This window comes from Carcharodon carcharias, chromosome 9 (genome assembly GCF_017639515.1).
Source record: "Carcharodon carcharias isolate sCarCar2 chromosome 9, sCarCar2.pri, whole genome shotgun sequence".
In the NCBI taxonomy this organism is placed as follows: domain Eukaryota; kingdom Metazoa; phylum Chordata; class Chondrichthyes; order Lamniformes; family Lamnidae; genus Carcharodon; species Carcharodon carcharias.
In genome coordinates this window covers 51912758-51936186 of record NC_054475.1, presented here as the reverse complement: position 1 = coordinate 51936186, position 23429 = coordinate 51912758, and the positions used below count along the sequence as shown (strand labels likewise).

Here is a 23429-nt window from a genome sequence, read left to right as displayed (position 1 = left end):
TTGATATAGTCTTAGAGTCATAGTAATTTATGTAGAGATCAGCATGATCTAATCGAATGGGAGAACAGGCATGATGGGCTGAATGGCCTATTTCTGTTTCAGTGTTCCTTCCTATATTCCTATGTTTTATTTTATCCTCTTATTATTTCTCTCTTCACAAACCTGGGACCTTTACTACTCCATATGATTCAGTTTACAACTGGGGAATGCGTTTGCTAACAGGCCCATCAGGAGAACTTAAGAAGCATCCTATGTATCATTTCTAATGCTCACCACCACATTTGTGACTGAGTTCATTCAAAACTTAGTACATGCCTAAATATAAGAGTGTCATACACCGTATGATGCTCTTTAGGAGACAGTTAAAATGCAGCCAAGGCAAGAAAAGATTAGAATTTGGCTCAAGCCAAGTCAGTTCATCAAAGGACTTATGTACTATCAGAACTTTCTTGCTAGCAACACGAAAATTCTTGCATGCAAACCAACTGTCTAAACTGAGTTTAACTCTTTCCCCAGTAGTTCTGCCTCCTGAAGCCTCGTCCTCACTATAAATTGAGGGAGGTCCGTGAGGCCTTTTCTGTGTGCCTAATTAGAGATAACATAGGACCGAGAAGTTGCCAAAATCTGACGTCCAAGTAAGAGTTCAGGGGGTGCAAATCCTGCCGGGACCAATTTGGGAAGATTGCAATATAAACTGGTAGTCAAATTCACACTGAATTAAACATCCTAAATTACCGTGGCTGCTGACATCCTGATCTCAGCTGACAAAGTGTCATATAGTTTCATAAGAAGACCTGGGCTCAGGAGATGCCTCCCCACAGAATTAGCAATGCAAAGGGAGCATTCCACTGTCTCCACCCTTGCAAATCCGAACCTGAAGGAAGATGTGGGACTCAATATAAATGCTATATGTACCGAGGTGCTCTTTGTTAGCACTGACAATCCCATCCATCTAGCACTTCATTTGTGCACCTTATTCTTATCTGGAATTTGTAATGAGGACATTTCATCCCAACTCCCCACCAACCACCCCCCACCCCCTTCTCCCATTCAAGTTGCTAGGATACTGCCCATGGTAGGTGTCCAATGCCATGGCCCACTGATGATTCTGCACCAAAGCGGTTAGCCTGCTGGCCATTTAATCATGGGGGGGCATAATAGCTGCTGCCAATTCTTTTCTCAACCTACATTCACAGATTTCCATTTGCAGCAGGGGTCACAGGATGATGAGGAAGGGCTAGGAATTCCTAGCCCAGTGGTGCAGAGGCCAGTTGCAGCATTTTTACTGCTACCTCACTGAGATGTCAGCGCAAGTTTTTTGGAAAGATATCAGTTTGCAGTGATTAAAAGAAACAGGGGAGGGTTTTATTTCCTACAGTTCAAACACATATTTGATACTGTTACATTAGGCTACAGTGCTGTTTCTCTATCTGCTGACAGAAGTTGTAACATTTCGGATCTGGCCTCAGCTTCTTAGAGCAGAGCTACAGTACAGCTCTCATCAGCACAGTCACAAAATATGCACTTGACATTTTGTAAAATCAGATCTGGATTTTTTTTTAAATTTATGGGATTTGGGCATCGCTGTCAAAGGCAGCGAGTATTGTCCATCATTAATTGCTACAACTGAGTGGCTTGCTAGGTCATTTCAGAGGACAGTTGAGAGTCACCCACATTGCTGTGGTTCTGGAATCACATGGAGGCCAGACCAGGTAAGTATGGCAGATTTCTTTCCCTAAAGGGCATTAGTGAACCAGATGGGTGTTTATGACAATCGATGATTACTGAGACTAGCCTTGATTTCCTGGTTTTTCATTAATTGAATTTATTAATTAGTTGAATTTAAATTCCACCAGTTGTTGTGATGGGATTTGACCCCGACCTGTTGAGATTTCCAGCATTTTCTGTTTTGTTTAATGCAGAGGAGTTTGGTATGAAACAGCTGAACATCCAGAAGAGAACAAGATGATTCTCCTTTTTATCTGATGGTTGCTGAAATATCAGCTACAATAAACATTTTAAAAAGGTTTTGACATCTTTGAACAATAATTTTGTTCACTTTTTAACAAAAAAATTGTCTTACTTTTATTTCTAACTAATATATTGCGTGTTTTCTTTCTTTCAAAAAATAAGATTAAGTGCACCCTTGCTCTGCCCACCGTCCATTCTGGTTGGGGGTACCAGTCTTTGGAAAATTGACACCTACTTGGTTAAACTGTCCTGAATGGAGGTCCAAAAATCTAAAGATTGTCCAATGTTGCATAATCGATGTCCTTTAAAGCATGAAACTGGCAGGCTCAAAAAGTTAATTTCTTCACAGCACTGGCTATGTGTTGTGTTCAGATGAGATAGCTTTTATATGTAGTTGGTATATTGACCTGACTGAAATAAGCCAAGCTAAATATAGGCACAACAAGACACAACCTGAAAGAACAATGGCAGCAGGCACAGGGAACATAATCAGCTCCAAATTCCCCTCCAAATAACACACCATTCTGACTTGGCCATATAGCGCAATGTTTTCATCTTTGCTGCATCAAAATCCTGGAACTCCTGACTTAACAGCACTCTGGGATTACCTTCACCATACTGACAGCAGTGGTTCAAATAGAAGGCCCAACGTTACCTTCTAAAGGTTAACTAGGAATGGGAAATGAATGCCATCTTCACTAGCAATGCTCATATTCCAATGCCAGAGAATGATGTTTTTAAAAAGAAGTGACATTGGACAGTGTTTGTTCACACAGATATCACAAAAGCATCGATGTCCACCCACATGTGCCAATCAGAAAATAATCTGATGGTGCCCAACAGCATCACAAAAGCTGAAAACACCTCCTAAAAAGCTGACACCTCAAAAGTGGAAAATGCTGGAAAAACTTAGCATGTCTGGCAGCATCTGTGGAGAGAGAAACAGAGTTAACGTTTCAGGGCTAATATGAGCCTTCTTCAGTTGCAAGTGGAAAACCCTCCAATCCTGAGCTGATGTGGACTGGCTGGATGGTTGACCTAGCTATGGCCAGAAACTGCAGCCTCCAGGAGCAATATTTATATTTACAACTTGCATTCTGCCTGCAACAGTATTGGGCCAAAATACCTCTTGAGATGCTTATCTGCAATAGGAACATTAGGAAAAGAAGTAGGCCATTCAGCCTCTTGAGCCTGTTCCACCATTCAATTAGATCATGCATTTCCTGGTGCTCTGGCCAATATTTATCCCTCAATCAACATCACTGATAAAAGATCATCCGCTTATTATGACATTGCTGTTTGGGATCATGCTGTGCAATTGACTGCTGCACTTCCTACATTATTCTTCAAAAGAACGGCTTTGGCTGTTTAACATTTTGGAACATCCTGAACTTGTCAAAGGTGCCGTATAATTGCAAGTCCTTACACAAAATTGATGGGGTGATTGGCCTCCTTCTGTGTAATACTATTGTATAAGATTCTCTTTTCACGTGCCAGACTTATACTCAGGGAGCTGATGGTCAGCTTCTCCTAGGTTTGTAGGCTGGCATGCATAGGGTTGCCAACTGTGATTAAATCTATTCTTGGAGGTTTCATCCCATGTCTTGCCCCCATGGGTCAGCCATCACATCCATCCTTGTGACGTTCTGCCTTCCTATATGCCAATTAGAAACAGAAAGACTCCTTACCTGTGATAAAGTGAGGTACTCTGTCCCTTTAAAAGAATGCAAGTATACTGATCATATGACAGCACTGATGAATCACTGTACAGCTCGGGCAACTGAGAACTGTAAGTGTAGTCCTGGAGGTTTCTGAGTGAGCATGAATGACTTGGTGCTCTGCCCTATGTCTCAATAAACCATCACTGTTTGTTCTTACACCAGTCTCTCCCCATTATTAATTGCAAGCAGCAATTGATGAGAACATAGGAAAGCTTGCAGTTTGAGTTTGGTTAGCCAACAAACTCATTTATCTAAGACATAAAAGTGGCAACGAGGATAAAACCATTGCGAGATCCCTGAGTGTGAGTCCACAAGACGGGTGAGCAAAGCATTAGGGAGATCATCTGCACTTACCTTGTAAAGTAGGTGACAGCCAGCAATCAGAGCAGAAAGCAGTGCTGCAGTTTAAAATAAAAAAAAGCTGTGGAATTGCATCTGTGGGATCCTGCCAAAACCCAAAAAGAGCTCAAAACCCAGCAGAGAAAGGCCAACAGCTGCAGAGACAGAGTTTAAAAAAGGTGACATCTCTTAAAGTGGCAATGCATTTAAAGCGGTAAATACATGAAAAATAGCTATGGGCAGAAAATTATAAGCAATTGATGAGAACATAGGAAGGCTTGCAGTTTGAGTTTGGTTAGCCAACAAACTCAATTACCTAAGACATAAAAGTGGCAACGAGGATAAAACCCAGAAAGAAGCCAACTCCGTGGTAAGGCAAACACCTAAATTCTTCATTACCTAGTAAGCCTATCAGAAGTGCAGTGTCCCGTTGCAGTCGTTCACGATGCCGCAGTTCGGGCATGTCGATCCATTCGACCTCATTGCAGATGACTGATTTCAGTATGTCGAAAGCCTAGTGTTCTTTTTTACTGCTAATGACATCGCAGGGGGGAAGAAGAAGAGGGCGATTCATTAGTCCTCATGCGGGAGCAAAACGTACAAGCTGATCCACAGCCTTACATACTGAGCACCCCCGAATCAGACTTTCAATGAGTTAATAAAAATTGTACAGAGCCACCTGAGACCAAAGCCCTCAGTTACTATGCAGCATTTCAAGTTTATTTCAAGGAGCAGACTTCCAGAAGAGATAATAGCTGACTGTGTGGCTGTTTTAAAGGCATTAACTGAGCATTGCGAATTCGGAACATCTATTAGTGATATGTTGAGAGATTGGCTGACATGCGGGATTGGAGATAATACTATCCAAAGGCGTTTGCTAGCTGAACCTAATCTAGACTTCAGTAAGGCATTGGAATTAGCTACCACGATGGAAAATGCTGTTAGAAATTCCAAAGTAATAAAAGAGACACAAAATGGCACTGTCCATCTAGTTGAGCGGGACAATCCGGCAACGAAAGGCACAAAAACTTCAGACTCTACGGAAAGGGGGGAAACGGTCTCTAGCTCCAGACCACTGAAAAATGATAGTATTGCAGTGAAAACCCACAAAATGAATGAGAGAAATACACCCAGGCCTCCAGAGAGCAAACAACTCAAACAAGTCGAGTGCTTTTTCTGCCACCGCTATGGCCACATTAGGCAGCACTGCAGAGAAAGGCTAAAACAACACTATAAAGGAAGAAGGAAAAATCGTGTAATATGTCTCATGGAAGAGCCAATAGAAATAGAATCAGGCATTCATTCATTATATAACCTCAAAGTGGGTAGAACTGAGCCAATCAAAGTATTCATTACAGTTAATGGACAACACATTAAGGTGGAAGTTGATATGGGAGCATCAATGTCCATAATTGGAGAGCATACATTTAGATATCTAAGTAAAGGAACCCATTCTTTGCAGTTAGAAGTTTCAGACACAAAGCTGAGGACATACACGGGCAAAGAAATAAGACTGGCAGGGTTATGTCAAGTCTTAGCGACATATGGAGCCCTTGTTAGTGATAGCCGGAGAGGGCCCCAGTTTAACAGGCTACAACTGGCTTGAAAAGATTAAATTGAAATGGGCCAAAATTTTTCAAATTACAACAAAAAACTTATAGGAATTGTTGCAAAAGTGTGCTTCCATTTTCAAAGACAAGTTAAGAGGGATTTGAGGGCTACAGGCCAAGATCCCTATAGACACAAACGCATCCCCCAGATTTATAAGAGCCAGACCAGCCCCTTATGCTCTATGGGACAAAGTTGAAACTGAACTGGACAGACTGGAAAAATTGGGCCTCCTACAACCAGTGCAATTTTCTATTCGGCAGCATCCATCATACCTGTACTGAAGCCAGACCAAAGCATGCGTTTATGTGGTGACTATAAGCTAACTGTCAATACGGTGCTAAATTTGATAGACGCCCACTACCCAAGATTGAAGAATTGTAATCGAAGTTGGCAAAGGGCATCCCATATTCAAAATTAGACATAAACCATGCCTACCAACAGGTAGAGTTGGAAAAGGACTCTAGGGAATTCGTCACCATTAATACACACCGAGGATTGTATCAATACACACGTCTACCCTTTGGGGCCTCCTCGGCATGTGCTATTTTCCAAAGAACAATGGAAAACTTGCTCCAAGGATTGCTCCATATTTACTTGAATGACGTATTGGGCATGGGACTGACTGATGATGGACACTTAGCAAATCCACAAGAGGTGCTCAAACGCTTCGCACAAGCGCGGGTACATTTAAAACGAGAGGTGTCTGTTCCAAGCTAAGGAGGTAGTTTACTTGGGCCACAAGGTTGATGCGCAGGGCCTGCGTCATGTAGAAGAAAAAGTCCAGGCCATTCATGAGGCATCTGCCCCAAGAAATACCACAGAGCTTATGGCCTTCTTAGGCATGGTAAACTACTATCGCCGATTTCTCCCAAATCTCTCAACTGTGCTGGCCCCATTTTATGGCCTGGTTAAGAAGAACCAGAAGTGGAGTTGACAAGCGCTGCACCAGGATGCCTTCCTGAAAATGAAGTGATTGTTAAGGTCGTCGGCCTTGTTGATTCACTTTGACTCCAAGAAGGAATTAATTTTAACATGTGATGCGTCCCCTTATGAAATAGGGGCTGTCCTTTCACATTGGATGGTGGATGGCTCTGAACGACCTATTGGTTATACATCCCGCACATTCGGTGTCACAGTGCAATGATATTCCCAGATTAAAAAGGACAGCTTATCTATTGTGTTCAACATCCAGAAGTTTCATCAGTATCCCTACGGTCACCATTTCCATATTATAACCAACCACAAGCATCTAGTGGGTTTATTTGGAGAAGATAAAGCGATACCACCTATCGCATCCAGAGATGGGCACTAATACTAGCCGCCTACGAATACACTCTTGTTCACTGTTCAGGAACTCAAGTCGCACCTGCCGTTGCACTAAGCCGCCTTCCCCTGCCAGCTAAAAACAGGGAGGCTCCGATTCCCCAGGAACAGGTCATAGTGCCAAATTTTCTGGATTCCTCTCCTGTTCAGGCCAGACAAATCCATGAGTGGACAAGCTGGGACCCACTATTGTCTAACGTCCAGGTGCAGGCCTTGAATGGTTGGTCAGGTAAATCTAAATCCGAGGAGATGAAGCCCTATTCTGATTGCAAATATGAACTTTCCTGCCAGGATGGCACATTACTCTGGGGTGCAAGGGTTATTGTGCCCCCGAGGGGGTGAAGGCCCTTATTAGCCGAGCTACATAGTGCTCACCAGGGCATTAGCAGAATGAAGATGGTCTCACACAGCTATTTGTGGTGGCCAGGCATGGACTTGGATATAGAAAGCCTGGTCAAAAGCTGTAAATAGCTATTGTGTAAACAGTTAATGTGTTTTAAGCTTGTTAGCTGGACTTTTAAGTAAAGGGGGAGGGATGTGGTAAAGTGAGGCACCCTTTCCCTTTAAGAGAATGCAAGTATACTGATAGAAACATAGAAAATAGAAGCAGGAGCAGGCTATTTGGCCCTTCAAGACTGCACCGCCATTCATTATGATCATGGCTGAATATTCAACTCAATAGCCTGCTCCCGCTTTCTCTCCATATCCTTGGATCCCTTTTGCACCAAGAGCTACATCTAACTCCTTCTTGAAAACGTACAATGTTTTGGCCTCAACTACTTTCTGTGGTAGCGAATTCCACAGGCTCAACACTCTCTGAGTGAAGAAATGTCTCCTCATCTCAGTCCTAAATAGCTTACACCATATCCTCAGACTGTGACCCCTGGTTCTGGACTCCCCATGATCATGTGACAGCACTAACAAATCACTGTACAGCATGGGCAACTGGGAACTGTAAGTGTAGTTCTGGAGATTTCTGAGTGAGCGCGTATGATCTGGTGCTCTGCCCTATGTCTCAATAAACCACCACTGTTTATTCTTATATAAAAGCAAAATACTGTGGATGCTGGAAATCTAGAACAAAACAAAAATACCTGGGAAAACTCAGCAGGTCTGACAGCATCTGCGGAGAGGGATACAGTTGATGTTTTGAGTCCGCCTGACCCTTCACCAGAACTGACGTTTATTCTTACATCAGTCTCTCCCCATTATTAATTGCAAACAGCAATTGATGAGAACATAGGAAGGCATACAGTTAGAGTTCGGTTGGCCAATGAACTCATTTACCCAAGACATAAAACTACTCAATTGGATGATGCTTGATCATCATCCAAACAGCTTTTTTGCTCCTCTTTTCAATATTTCTAAATGGTAAAGAGAAATATTTAAATAAAATGACAAAAAAAAACGTTTTTAATGTTTGGCTGATTTTTCTCCAGGGTTGCACACAGCAGCTTTCTAGAGATTTATCTTTAATTCTTTGGAGACTCCAGGTCAATCCTGGCGGTATGTATGATTTGGGTTATCACAAAGTCATGTGAAAACACGTGCTTCACTGTTGGAACGCTGCAACAGAAGGCTGATACTGTGCGCGCATGTTCTAAAAGAACGGGCTTGTGCGCAGGCGCAAAGCTATCCGTCCCGCGCGTGTGCATTCGGTCCTGCTCATTCCGGGAATAGGGGCGCGCAGGCGCAGTGAGTTGGAGTGGCACTTAAGATGGCGGGCCCGTTGGCTGTAGCCGGCGATGTTGTGGTCGATGCGCTGCCTTATTTCGATCAGGGCTATGATGCTCCGGGTGTCCGAGAGGCGGTGAGTGCTGGAGCGGGTTGGCTAGTGAAGGGGGAGATATGTGGGGGTCAGCTTTTTAACTGGAGCCAGTGATTGGGACTAGATAGAGCAATGGGACAGTTAATTTAACCTAGGTACAAACAGGAATGAGATGTTGGCCTTTATTTTAAGTGTGTACACCCCAGCTTGTTTCCTTTACTAACTCCTTTTTCCTAAGAACAATTAAGGACTAGAGCATCCTTCCACAAAAATCTCCATGCTTCCCTAAGGATTAATTTAAAGAAAATCTGTTGAATTTAAAAAAAATTATCGATTGCACTCATTGTTCACCTCCTGTCAAAATTCCACAGTGGAAGACTATGGACGGAAACTTTACCAGGGATTGGAGTTCAACGCTTCTTAGTTAGATGATCTCCCCCACTCCCCACCCCTTCCATCCGCAGTTAAAACAGAAAATGTTGGAAATACTCAGCAGCTCTGGTAGCATCTGTGGAGAGAGAGGGAAACAAGACTTAATGTTTCTGGTTGATATCGTCTTTCAACAGAACTGGGAAGTGTTGGAGATGTAATAACTTTAATGAAATTAGGGAGGATGGGAAGAAGAAAAAATAGATTAGTGGTAGGATGGAGGGTAGGAGAGATTAAAGGACAAAATATTTCCTGGTATAAGGTCAAAGGGGAGTGATAATGGGACAAATAAAGAAGGAAAGATTTAAAAATAAAAAACTGCAGATGCTGGAAATCCAAAGCAAAAACAGAATTACCTGGAAAAACTCAGCAGGTCTGGCAGCATCTGCGGAGAAGAAAAGAGTTGACGTTTCGAGTCCTCATGACCCTTAAACAGAAATGAGTGAATCTAGGAGAGGGGTGAAATATAAGCTGGTTTAAGGTGGGGGTGGGGGAGGAGGGGGGGTGGGAGAAGGTGGGGGGGGTGGTGGTGTGGTTGTAGGGACAAGCAAGCAGTGCAAGATTTGTCTGCAGTACTGCATTCAGTTCTGTGTACCATACCTCAGGAAGGATATGTTGGCCTTGGAAGTGAGGTACTGCCAATTTGCAAAATAATGCTGGAGCTTAAAGGGTTAAATTATGAACCCAAGTATCCATATACTTGGCCTGTGTTCCCGTGAATGTACAAGTTTGAAGTATGATTTGATGAGGTGTTTGATAAAGGGATTTAGTAGGTTAGACACACGTCAGAAGTGTGATGGAATGCACTCCAGCTGCCTGGATGAGTGCAGTTCCAACAACATTCAAGAAGCTCGACACCATCCAGGACAAAGCAGCCTGCTTGATTGGCACCTTATCCACCACCATAAACATTCAATTCCTCCACCACTGATGCACAGTGGCAGCAGTGTATATCAGTTGCAAGAAGCAACTTGCCAAATCTCTTTCGACAGCACCTGCCACTTCTACCACTTAAAAGAACGAGAGCAGCAGATGCATGGGCACACCAAAGGGATCTAGGTTTTCTTGTCTCTTAAGTCACTGAAAGCCAATATGCAGGTTCAGCAAGCAAAATTAGGAAGCCCAATGGCATGTTGGCCTTTATTGCAAGAGGATTTGGGTACAGGAGTAGTGAAATCTTGCTTCAACTATATAGAACCTTGGTTAGACTGCATTTGGAGTATTGTGTGCAGTTTTGGTCCTTACCTTTAGGATATTGTTGCCATGGAGGGAGTGCAACGAAGGTTCACCAGACTTGTTCCTGGGATGGCAGGACAGTCCTATGAAGAGAGATTAGGGAAACTGGACCTGTATTCTCCAGAGTTTTGAAAAATGAGAGGTGATCTCATTTCAAAACACAATTTCAAAATTAGGACCAAGTTTAGGAGAAATTTTTTTATTTGGAGGGTTGTGGGTCTTTGGAATTCTCTACTCCAAGGAGCTGTGGAAGCTCAGACATTGAATATGTTTAAAGCAGAGATTGGTATTTTGAAATCTGTCGATGACATAAAGCAATATGGGGATAGCGTGGGGAAAAAGGCATCAAAGTAAATGATCAGCCATGATTGTATTGAATGGTGGAGCAGGCTCGATGGGCTGAATAACCTAGGGGTGCTCCTATGTTTCCCTCCAAGTTACACACCAACCTGACTTGGAACTATATTTTCGTTTCTTTACTGTCACTGGGTCAAAAACCTGGAACTCACTCCCTAGCAGCACTGTGGGTGTACCTACACCACATGGACTGCAGTGGTTCATGAACTTGGCACCTCACCACCCTCTCAAGGGCATTTAGGGATGGGCATTAAAAGCTGACCGTGTCAGTGACATTCATGTCCCATGAGTGAATTAAAAAAAAGCCTCTTTTCTCTGGTGGACAAATCCAGAAGAAAGCTTGATTTTGTAAATGGAAGTCAAGGGAAATGGATCACTGGTGGGCAAATGGAATTGAGCTACAAATCAGTCTTGATCTAATTGAATGGTGGAACAGGCATGAGGGTGAATCACCTACTCCTGTTCTGATGCACCTGTAGTGATCAAAGTAGATAGCATTGAAACATTTGAGGAGAAACTTGATAAATCCAGGAGGAAGAAGGGAATAGAACTATATGGGAGTTAGGATGGGGAGATATATTTGGAGTGGGAGGAGACCTTCTGTGGAGTATAAACATCATAACTAAATTTGGCTGAATGGCCTGATTCTCTGCAGTTAATTGTGTTAACGGGCTTGGATGGTGAGAGCAGGGGAGAGAAGTAAATGGGGTAGAAGGCGGACAAGGAGGGCACAAGGTTGATAGGTGGGTAGGGGAGAGTGTCAGCAAGAAATCGGGGCACATGGACAAGGAGGATGTGGAGAGAGGGAGTAGGGGAGGAGAGTGTGGATGGAGCGGGGAGGGCAGGAGAGGGACAGTTGGAGTTGCACAGTAATGGATGGTTGAGGGATGCAAGTGGATTGGGAGGGAAAGGGGCATCCTCCATGAGGTTTGCATTTATTGAGTGAGAAGAGATTAGAAGATGATAAAATAAATTCTTGTGAAGAACTCAGTGACAAGCAAACTACTATGAATGCTGAAACTCAAAAAAACCCAGGAAAAAATTGTAAAGGGCGAAAATAAACTTTGAGGGTAAACTAGCAAGTAATATAAAACCTTTCTAAGAGCTTCTTTAAGTATATGAAAAGGAAGAGAGAGGCTAAAATGAACAAAGGCCCCATAGAGAATGAGGTTGGGGAAATAATAATGGGGAACCAGGAAATGGCAGAGGAGTTGAATAAATACTTTGCATCAGTCTTCATGGTAGAAGACACCAATAGTATACCAAAAATACTAAATAATCACAGGGCAAAAGGTGGGGAGGAAGTAGATACAAGAACTAGCACTAGAGAAAAGTACTAGGGAAACGAATGGGGATGAAGGCCGATAAGTCCTCTGGACCTGATGGATTGCATCCTAGGATATTAAAGGAAATAGCTGCAGAGATAGCGGATGCACTTATAATAATCTCCAAAGAGCCCTCAGACTCTGGAAAAGTCCCAGAGGATTGGAAAACTGCCAATGTAGCACCCTTATTCAAAAAGGGAGGGAGACAAAAAACAGGTAACTATAGGCCAGATAGTTTAACATCTGTCATTGAGAAAATTTTGGTATCTATTATAAAGGATGTAGTAGCAGAGCATTTAGAAATACATAATCTAATCAAGCAGAGTCAGCATGGCTTCTTGAAGGGGAAATCATGCCTGACAAATTTATTAGAATTCTTTGAGGAGGTAACAAGCACTATAGATGAAGGGGAATCAGTAGAAGAGGGGAATAGAACTATATGGGAGTTAGGATGGGGAGATATATTTGGAGTGGGATTTCCAAAAGGTGCCACACATAAAGCTACTTAATAAGATAAGAGCCCGTGGTGTTGGGGTAGCATATTAGCATGGAGAGAGGACTGGCTAACTAATAGACGACAGAGTTGAGATACGGGGTGCATTTTCAGGATGGCAACCTGTAACTATTGGAGTGCCACAGGGATCAGTGTTGGGGCCACAGTTAATTACAATGTTTAAAATTACTTGGATGCGGGCAATGAATGTACTATCGCCAAGTTTGCGGATGACATAAAAATGAGTGGGGAGACAAGTGGTGAGGATGACAGTCTACAGAGGGATGTAGACAGGTTAAGTGAGTGGGCAGAAATGTGGCAGATGGAATATAATGTGGGAAAGTCTGAGGTTATGCACTTTGGCAGGAAGAATAGAGGAGCTGAATATTGTTTAAATGGAGAAAGATTGAAGAAAGCTGCAGCACAGAGGGATTTGGGGGCCCTCGTGCATAAATCCCAAAAAGCTAGCATACAAGTTTAGCAGTTAATAGGTAAGGCAGATGGAATGTTGGCCTTTATTTAAAAGAGAATGGAGTATAAAAAGAGGGAAGTCTTGCTAAAACTATACAAGGCTGTAGTTGGATCACACCTAGAATACTGTGAACAGTTTTAGTCCCCTTATCTAAGGAAAGATATAGTGGCATTGGAGGCAGTCCAGAGAAGGTTCACTAGGTTGATCCCAGGGATGGAGGGATTTTCTTATGAGGAGAGGCTGAGTTGGTTGTGCCTATACTCATTTGAGCTTAGAAGAATGAGGGGGTGACCTTATTGAAACATATAAGGGGGCTTGACAGGGCAGATGCTGGGAGGTTGTTCCTCTCCTTGTGGGAGAGTCTAGGACCAGAGGATATAATCTCAGAGTAAGGGGATGCCCATTTAGAACAGAGATGAGGAGGAATTTCTTCTGAGGGTAGTCAACCTGTGGAATTCTTTACTGTAGAGGCTGGGTTGTTAAGTATATTCAAGGTTGAGATAGACAGATTTTTAATCAGTAAGGGAATCAAGGGTTATGGGGAAAGGCAGAAAGTGGGGTTGAAGATTATCAGATCAGCCATGATCTCATTGAATGGTGGAGCAGACTCAATGGGCTGAATGGTCTTCTTCTGCTCCTACGTCTTATGGACTTATGGGAATGCTGGAAAAACTCAGCAGGTAGACAACATCTGTGGAGGGAGGGGAAAAAAGTTAATGTATTAGGTCAATGACCCTTCAATCTGAAATGTTAACATTGTTTCTCTCTCTGCAGAATCTACCTGACATGGTGTTGAGTATTTCTAGCATTTTCTTAATGATACAGCTGAAAGAAGTGATGTAGAGTAATAGCTAAGTAGCAGGGACAAAATTTACTTCCTGCACCTGCAGCTGAAACATAGAATTGAACTTTATAATGACATATGTTGCCCCCAGTGCAAGAACTCCTTTTAAATTGAGAAACTTAATTATGATGCTTTCGCAAATTGAATTGAAATCTTTGAGAAATTCATCTGTCAGCACCATGAGTCTTTTCAAATGAACATTTCCATGGATCAAGTATCATGTCGTGTAAAATATCTACATCATGTATATCTCCACCATCACATGCCTTGCACCAAAACTCAAGCTTGTGGCTATTCTTATTCGCTCCAATCCATCTGACTGCTGCAGTTGATAACTCCGCCTCCAAATGTTTTTCCAGAAATAGTCTGATTCATTGGGACTCCTCTCTCTAAGGCTCTATTCCTTCTTTTGTGAAGGCTCTATTCCTTCTTTTGTCACATTCTTTGCTCACCATTTGTTTTTTGCTGATCCTGCCATTTTTTGCCTATAAACTTCTCTACAAGCACAGGGCACCAGTTCAGGTTTTATTTTTATTCTCTCGCAGTGCAGTAATTCAATTATAACATAAGAGCATCAGACATAGGAGAAGACCATATGCCCCATTGAGCCTGCTCCACCATTCAATATGATCATGGCTGATCTTCGACTTTTGCTCAACTTTCTCGCCCATTCCCCATATCCCTTAATCCCTGAGAGAGCAAAAACCTGTCTCTCTATCTTAAATATATTCATTGATGGAGAATAAACAGTTCTCTGGGTAAAGAATTCCAGTGATTCACAACCCTTTGAGTGAAGAAAGTTCTCCTCATCTCAGCCCTAAATGATCAGCCCCTTATTCCGAAATTCTGTCCCCTTGCTCGAGATTCCCCAGTTAGGGGAAACAATATCTCAGCATCTACCCTGTTCAGCCCATTCATATTCTTGCATGTTTCAATGAGATCACCTCATTTGCCTAAACTCCAGTGAATATAGACCCAATTTACTCAGCCTTTCATCATAGGACAACTCTCACCCCATGGGCCAATCTACTGAACCTTTGCTGTACCTTGAATATGGACACCAAAGCTGTACACATTAATCCAGGTGTGATCTCTTCACCTTATAAATTGTAGCAGGTAAAGAGATTAGCTGTGGTCCACAAAGGACCATAAGCCGTTACAGAGCTTGAGGAAGAACACTGCATCAAACATGGGGCAAGGCAACGTGAGTAGGCAGGCCTCCCATGAACTACCACAACTGGTTAAGCGATTGAACCTGCACCTTTGGTATTAGTCTGCACCGTACTATAGCCATCGAACCAATTGTGCCAATCAACCTCCCCACACAATTGTAGCAAGACTTCTTTATTCTTGTACTCCAATCCCCTTGCAATAAAGGCCATCAGTCCATTTAGCTTTCTAATTGCTTAATGTACCTGCATCCTAACTTTGTACAAGTACACCCAAATCCCTCTAGACATCTGCATTTACAAGTGACACACCTTTTAAAAAAAATTCTGGTTTTCTGTTGCTAATAAGTGGGTAACCAATATTATACTCCATCTGCCACCTTGTTGCCCACTTTCTTTGCAGCCCCTTTGTGTCCTTCGTCACAGCTTGCATTCCCAACCAGTTTTGTTATTGGCAAGCGTTGATATGTTACTCTCGGTCTTTTTGCCTATGTTATTAATATAGATTCTAATTAGCTGAGGCACTAGCATTGATCCTTACAGCATTCCACTAGTTGCAGCTTGACAACTTGAAAGTAAGAAGTTTATCCCTGCTCTTTGTTTACTGTCCATTAACCAATCCTCTATCCATGCTAATATATCACGACCAATTTCATGAGCCCTTCTCTTACGTATTTACTTTTTGTGTGACACCTTATTGAATGCCTTTTGGAAATCCAAGTGTGCTACATCTGCTGGCTCCTCTTTATCTCGTCCACTAGTTACATTCTCCACTCTAAAGCCCCGGCTTAACCTCTATTTTGGGAATGTAATTTGTGCCTTCCACTGTGAAAATAGACGTACAGTACTTGTTCCATGTCTCTGCCATTTCCTCATTCCCCATAATTTTTCCTGTCTCTGCCTCTAAGGAATTAATGTTTACTTTAGCTACTTCCCTTTTTTTATACTTGTCAAAGCTCTTACAATTTGTAATCTGTATATTCCTGGCTAGTTTACTCTTATATTCTATTTTCTCCCTTTCTAGCAGCTTTTTGATCACTCTTTGCTGTTTTCTAAGACACTCCCAATTCTCAGAATGACAACTATTTCTTGGCAAGATTATAAAGCTCTCTTAATCTAACATTATCCTTAACTGGCCTAGTAAGCCAGGGATGGATCTTTCTTGCTGAGTTTTTTTTTAATGGAATGTATTTTGGCAAACAGAAGAACATTGTTGAACATTTTGGATTGTTTGCTTAGATGTTTCCTAGTGTTTATTTCAGTCTAATCATCTGATCAACCTTGGCCAGTTTTCCCCGGATACCTGTGTAATTGGCTTTGTTTAAGACTCTTGGTATGTTTGGAGTATGTTGCTTTCAAGCTTGATATGGAATTCAGTTGTATTATGATCACTATTTTCTAGTCTACCTTTTGCTCTGAGATTACCAATTCACCCTATTTCATTGCATAATACCAGATCTAAAATATCTTTATTCTAGTTGGTTCCATGATGTATTGTACCAGGAAACTATCATGAAAACATTCTACAAACTTGACTTCTAGATCACCTTTGTCAATTTGATCGATCCAATCTATATAAAAATTAAAGACTGTCTCAATTATTATATTGCTTTTGTTCCAATAATTTCTTGTTTAATGTTCTGTCCTTAGTATAACTCCTGTTAGGAAGCCAATGAACTACTCCCACCAGCATTTTCTGACCCTTGCTGTTCCTAATCTCTACCCATGCTGATTCTAGTTCCTGATCTTTTGAGCCAAGGTCCTTTCTCACTAGTATCTTAATGTCATCCATTAAATCTTGGCCTCCTACATTAGAGTGCTAAAAATAGTTCTGATGAAGAGTCATAAGGACTCGAAATGTTAACTCTGTCTTCCTCTCCACAGATGTTGTCAGACATGCTGAGTTTTTCCAGCTATTTTTGTTTTCGCTAAAAATAGTGTTTCTTCAATTATTTAAACCTAATTTCTTAGTGTGTCTCAAGGTTGGTCATCTTATAACTTTTGTATCTCCGTCCTTTTGCCCTTTTTAGCAGTTGACGTTGTTGGGCTTGATATTGCTTCTGATTTTTAAATTTAACTTGTTCAACTCCTGTTTTTTTTTAAAAATCTGTTTCCCAGAGCTTGGATTTTTCCTCTTTTCGCCTCTTAACTTTCTATAAATTTCGTGTTGCCCAAGACTTGAATGTTGCTGTCATTTCAATGGTGGCTCTTTTTGTTCAACATAAAAGAAAGGACTTGGCAGATCTTTACCTCTTTACTTCTGCTTGCCAACATACCAGTGCTTGTATTATGTTTGTATCTTTCCATCTTCTCTGACTATAATTGGTATTTTTGAATGGTCCTTTCGAATGCTCCTGTATTGTTCTTAAACTTCAAATACTCTGTCCTGCATAAGCTTCCTTCTCCAAGCATCCTCACTGTGTAGAAATTGAACCTCATCTGTCCTGCAGCTATAATTTGTGCTTTTGCTGGATTGAAAACTGGAACACTTTTGATGCCACGGTCTGCCATTTCTGAAAGACCCAGGCTTGGCATCATCTGATCAAAATGTCTTGATTTTCTTTGTCTTCTCTTTCAGGAAAAAAAGTACAAGATAAATTGTGTTTTAGGTTGGTGTGATGTGGGAGTTGTGTTGTAGGGATTTGTGCTGGGATTTCTTTTCCACTTGTATAAATGCTTTGGACTTCGGCACAAAGTTCAATATCAAAGTTTGCTATCAATACCAAATCAGGTGGTTTGGCAAACAGAGTTTAGCAGAACACTGGTGGTCATAGGTAGGTTAATGGAATATTTATCCACGAAGAGTCAGCAGAGGGAAGAGCAGCTCTGGCTAAACCTTAAAGTCTACAAAATTGATCTAGGGCAAACCAGCTAATAAGAAATTTAAGTGCAAATGGGATTGAGTTGCCTGCACTGTGAGGAACAGGCTTGCTATTTAAACATACATGGATTAAGCCATGTTTTGACAGCAGTATTAAGTTTATCTTCAGATTAGGTCAATGAGAAATTTTAGAAACCGGAGAACGGGGAAAGTGATTTCAGCAAAAGCAGTGTTGTCAACATTCTCAATTTCTTTAACAATTGATTTTTGCAGTATTTTAATGTGTGCAATTCACAGGGATAGAAAAAATAAAAATAAGGTAATTATTGCAAAGTCGATAAATCTTTGACATTTATAATTTTGTTACTGTTGCCAAAACTTTGTGCGTTTTTTGAAAAAAAACCTTCATTTGACACTTCATGTTAGTCCTCTGTATTAGTGTTTTACAGTTGAGGGAATCACTTTCTGGTTTTCTTGTGGCCATGTTTATTAGATGATTTCAATCTGATTCCATTGCATTCAGGCCTGTAATAAGATTGAGGTAGAAATGGAATACACCAACTGCAAAAGAAACAATAAAGTCAAATTCCAAATATAATTTTTAACCTAAAATGAAATAACTAAGCACAATAAATTTAATCTGCAAATGTAATAATGCTCAGAATCATAAATGTAATAACGTTTGACAGTACATTCTATATAAAGTAAACCCAAATTTTAATCAGGTCTCCATTTGTTTCTCACCTTTCCAAATCTTGAATTTGGTATACGCAACACATGTTTGCTTTCCAGAAGGTCTGGGAGTTCATGAACGTTTTTTGCAACTGACATTGGGTAGAATTTTTGACTCCCAGGTGCCTGCAACGCCATTCTGAGTTGATGGTTGAAAATGCTTTTGCAAGGATTGTTGGAAGGCCTCTTAATATTTAGGCTTTCCTCACATTCGTTCCTTGTATTTCAGGCAGCTGCGCTGGTAGAAGAAGAGACCAGACGTTATCGACCCACAAAAAATTACCTGAGCTATTTGCCTACACCTGACTATTCAGCATTTGAAGTAAGTCTGCATAACCTCTTTTAACTTGATGCCTGGGATTTGTGACTCTAAATTGCCTTTTCATGTGCTGATTCGAAAGAGCAGTCAGAGAATGTTGTGCAGATGTTAAATGTACAGAAATAAGTGTGTAAGAATGCAAACCAAAGCTGCTAGCAGCATTCCAATATTTCATCCAAGTGGCCATTTATTGTGAGTGAATGCTGCAGACAGTACTTAACAACATAAATTACCCCATTTCTCAGGTCAGTCCTGATGTCCAAACACTTTTTGGTAAATGCTGCCCTCTTCAAGTCAGTAATGACCCAGAACCTTTTTGGTCAATATGGATCCGTATTGGACTGCTCAGTGCATTTACCTATTGCCCCATTTAAAGTTCCTTTCTCCATCGCCCAGAAAGCTAGTGGAGCAAAACAGGATTGCGAGGCTGACCGTTTGGGAGACAGACTAATAATCTCCCTTGGTGCTGCTCAAGAGTGAAGGTGAACTGTAGCTAGGGTTCCCAACTGTGCTACCTGTACCCCTGGGGATATAGGCAACATCCCTGGACAATAAATAGAAGTTGTCTAATAGTGGCTTTAAGGGTTAAAGCAAACCATGATTCACTTGTTCCCCTCTTTTTTTTAAATTCATTATTTTTTCATTGGTCAAGAGTTTGCTCTGCCTGGTGTATTTTTCATATTTGCAAAGGCATGCAGCGTGGCCCAGGGGTGGGCTTGGGTGTTTGATCCGGGTGCCGTTGATTGTCAGCAAAGCTTCGATTTTGAGTTTCCTAGTATGGTTAGGAGGTCTCTGAATCGTCCTCTTCCAAACTACTTGGAGCTGACATGGTTACCTGGAGCAACGCACCATCTGGGAGGAGAAGACAATCACCCATATTTGCCTAGCCTTTTGCCTGGAGATGCAAGACAAATCACCAACTGCCAGCACTTTCCAAAGAGTGTAGGTCCCCCAGTTGGAAATGGTCTTGGAGGGTCTGGAGCGGTCAGCTGGCCCCAGTGCACTGATCTCAACCGCTGACGATGGGCTCTGGGAAGCCTCAAAGCCTGCTTCTCCAGGGAAGTAAGAACACATTATCTATCCCTGCGTGGAGTTTCTACACCCTAAGAGGAATTTGCTCATGGAAGTATTGGAAGCTGAGACACAATTGGGAGCAGGCCACTGGCAAAATAAAACTTAGTTTTAAGCAGAAGCATCGCAGGGTTTTTCTAAGATGTAAAACTTAATTCATGGGTTAGACCAAACCAGAGTTCAGTCATATGAACATTCAAAAAAGATCAGCTCATTGCAATTAGGCAACTCGATCTCCATTCTGCCCATCTCCCAGCAACCGTGTGATGAACTGAGAGAGGGCAAAGAGCAGACTTTAAATAAATAATAAATCCTAGGCCAATTCAGACAAAACGGTAATTCTGGGAAGTTCCTTTCTGACCTCCGACATCACAATTATCTTTGTACGCAGCAGTGTTAACCTCTTTCCAGAACTTGGTCAGCTCCCTTTTGAATATTTGCAGTGAATCTCCATTTGCTGCGTGAGCTGGCAATTTCTTCCAAATATCTGTGACCTTCCATGAAATGAAAAACCGCCTGACATCTTATCTGCTTCTGTGCTTGCATAATTTACATGTATGTTCCCTTGTTCTCCTTAACTAAGTCAAACAATCTCTCCACATGGACACAGTCTCATCCCTTCTTCATTTCAAATCAGGTCTTCCTGAAGTCCACACATTTCTGGATTAAAATGATGCAGCTCCCTGAACTTATAGCCTGTCTAAGTTTTATAAAGAAAAACCCTTAGTTATTCTTGTGCTGCTGCCCCTCACCCCCAGCCCCCAACCTTTTTCCACATGGTAGAATCATTACTAGACATCGTTTTCCACAAGGAGCATAACTTGAGTTTTTATACAAGGGTACTATAGAACTATTTTTTTTGTTGGCTAAAATTGTTTGCTTTCACTGTAGTACTGGTTAGAAATGTGTGCATTATAAGTAAAGACTTGCATTTGTACAGTGTCAGCACTGACCTCAGGATGTCCCAAAGAGCTTTAAAGCTACTGAAGCATTCTTGAAGTGTAGTCGCTGTTACTTTAGGGAATGTGGCAACCAATTTATTTGCATACAGCAAGCTCCATCAAACAGTAAAAGACCTGTTTATTTACAACACAAGTGAGTTGGACCAGATTCCTGATTTGTCCCATTGGAGGACAAGGCACATTCAACAGTTTAAAAACAAAAAAACTGCGGATGCTGGAAATCCAAAGCAAAAACAGAATTACCTGGAAAAACTCAGCAGGTCTGGCAGCATCGGTGGAGAAGAAAAGAGTTGACATTTCAAGTCCTCATGACCCTTCGACAGAACTTGAGTTCGAGTCCAAGAAAGAGTTGAAATATAAACTGGTTTTATAAAAGATTTTAAAATCTTTTATGCTCCGTCCACCCCCACTAGAGCTATACCTTGAGTGCCCTACCATCCATTCTTAATTAGCACATTCATTTAGATAATATCACCAACTTTAACACCTATGTGTTCTTTTGTTCTATTGTTGTTGACATCTTTTGATGATCTGCTTCTATCACTGCTTGTTTGTCCCTACAACCACAACCCCCCCTCCACTTCTCTCTCTCTCTCTCTCTCTCTGCGCCCCCCCCCCCCCCCCCCCCCCCCACACACCTTAAACCAGCTTATATTCCAACTCTTTCTTGGACTTGAACTCAAGTTCTGTGGAAGGGTCATGAGGACTCGAAACATCAACTCTTTTCTTCTCCACCGATACATCCAACAGTTTGTTTGGAAATGTAATTTGATCCTGCCCCTGCTGTGGAGTAATTTGATTCTCTACAATGTGTAACTTAGTCCAGTCATTGTCAGGCAGGTAGGTGAGAGTTGAGTGATGATGTGGTTGTACAGTATGGCTGAGGAGGGTACAAATCATATGACTGGTGATGTGATACAATGCATAAAATGGTGCTGTAGTTGGCTTGAAGATGCTCAAACTAGTGACCAGCAATTGTATTTATAGCTGTCTTTGGCCGGTAAAGTAGAAGACTAAACTCTAATCAGTGGGTTAGTTACTGCTTTGGAGTTTTGTTGTTTTTCCCTGTAGAAGAGATTTTTAAAAATTGCCTTACTTTGCATGAAGCCTGAAACATGTGGATGGAGCCTCATGCTGCCTGTGCCAGTCCTTGCCTGGAGCCTCATGCTGCCTGCTGCCACAAGTTTATGGGGTTTGGGGCCGGACGTTGCTGGACTCTGCTGCCGTTGAGAATGATTTAAGCCAGCAACCTACAATACTGCACATTGCTATTGAGTTAACAGTAAAGCAAAGCCATCGGTACCAAGAACCAAGCAGCAAACAACTTCAAAGACCAGCACACCACAGCAACCCAGTTCCATATGTTTCAGACTTGGCAATGTAATGTGCTTTGGCAGGCCCCACTTTCGGTTTACACTCTAGTCGGCTCTCTGCAGTATAGGTGCACGCGCAGAACTGTCTTCAGGCTTTTGCGCTCAGGTGGACAAATGCAGAAGAACTGATAATGCCTTGCAAATGATCACTCTAAACTTAATGATCAAATAATCTGTTTCTGTGATATTGATAGTAGGATAAATATTGGCCAGGGCACCACAGGTAAAATTCCCTGCTCTTCTTTAAAATAGTGCAGTGGGATCTTTTGTGTTCACCCTAGAGGAGGCAGACGTCGATTTAATTGCTCTTCTGATAGTGCAGCATTCCTTTGTTCCTGCACTGGAGTGAGTGTCTACATTTTTGTGCTCCAGTCTCTGGAGTAGCGCTGTAGCACATGGATCTCTTTCCATCTCTGCAGACATTAATTCAGAGCCCAGCATGTATGCACTTTCCTGTTATCAGCCCCACATTTAATGCCAAGTGCAGGGCCTTGTAATTATTTTTCTTCTTGAGGGATCTATGACACCATAGATCTTTACATCATCTATAATTACAGGACTAGCCTAGTCTTGGTGTCAAATTACTGGGAGGAATTAATGGAAGCTTGATGGGGCAAGCATCACCAAACATGGGCACGTTGATATCTTCAGAGAATGCTAACTAATTACAGGACATTGCCATTTTTAATGTGTAGGTTGCCACCACTGTCTTTCTCTGCACCCCACCCCCCACCCAGCCCCAAAGGCTTTAAGTAGTTGTACATTTATTTAACTTGATATGTATATCACAAGATTAGTGCAGATGATCATGCAGTAATGCTGTGGTTAATTATCATAGTGCAATGTGGTGTGACCCGATTGCAGTGATGCTGTCCACCAATGCTAATGCTGAAACGCACATTATTGTAATAGTATTTGCTACCTGTTCCATTGATGCTGAAACAAAGGCGTGGTTCCAACTGAGGAAGGCATCCATTTATTTGAGTGTTTGCTTCAATTGTTGAGAATGTGAGGCCATAATTACAGACCCTCTCAATTTGGTTTTGATGACTGAGGTGCATGGGATAACCAGGATTGGAATGGTCCATTTAAA

At 41.8% G+C, this 23429-nt stretch overlaps 1 protein-coding gene across 1 annotated transcript in view; it reads left to right on the top strand.

Annotated features, from left to right (window-relative positions):
• The first annotated feature begins 8639 nt into the window (after nucleotides 1–8639).
• The window catches only part of bcas2 (BCAS2 pre-mRNA processing factor), a 33931-nt gene continuing 19141 nt past the window's right edge, over nucleotides 8640–23429 (top strand). Inside the window, exons 1-2 of the mRNA XM_041195712.1 lie at nucleotides 8640–8775; nucleotides 18841–18933. Of these exons, the coding sequence (XP_041051646.1) occupies nucleotides 8683–8775; nucleotides 18841–18933 (186 nt within the window). The 5' untranslated portion in view covers nucleotides 8640–8682. The remainder of the gene's footprint in view (nucleotides 8776–18840; nucleotides 18934–23429) is intronic.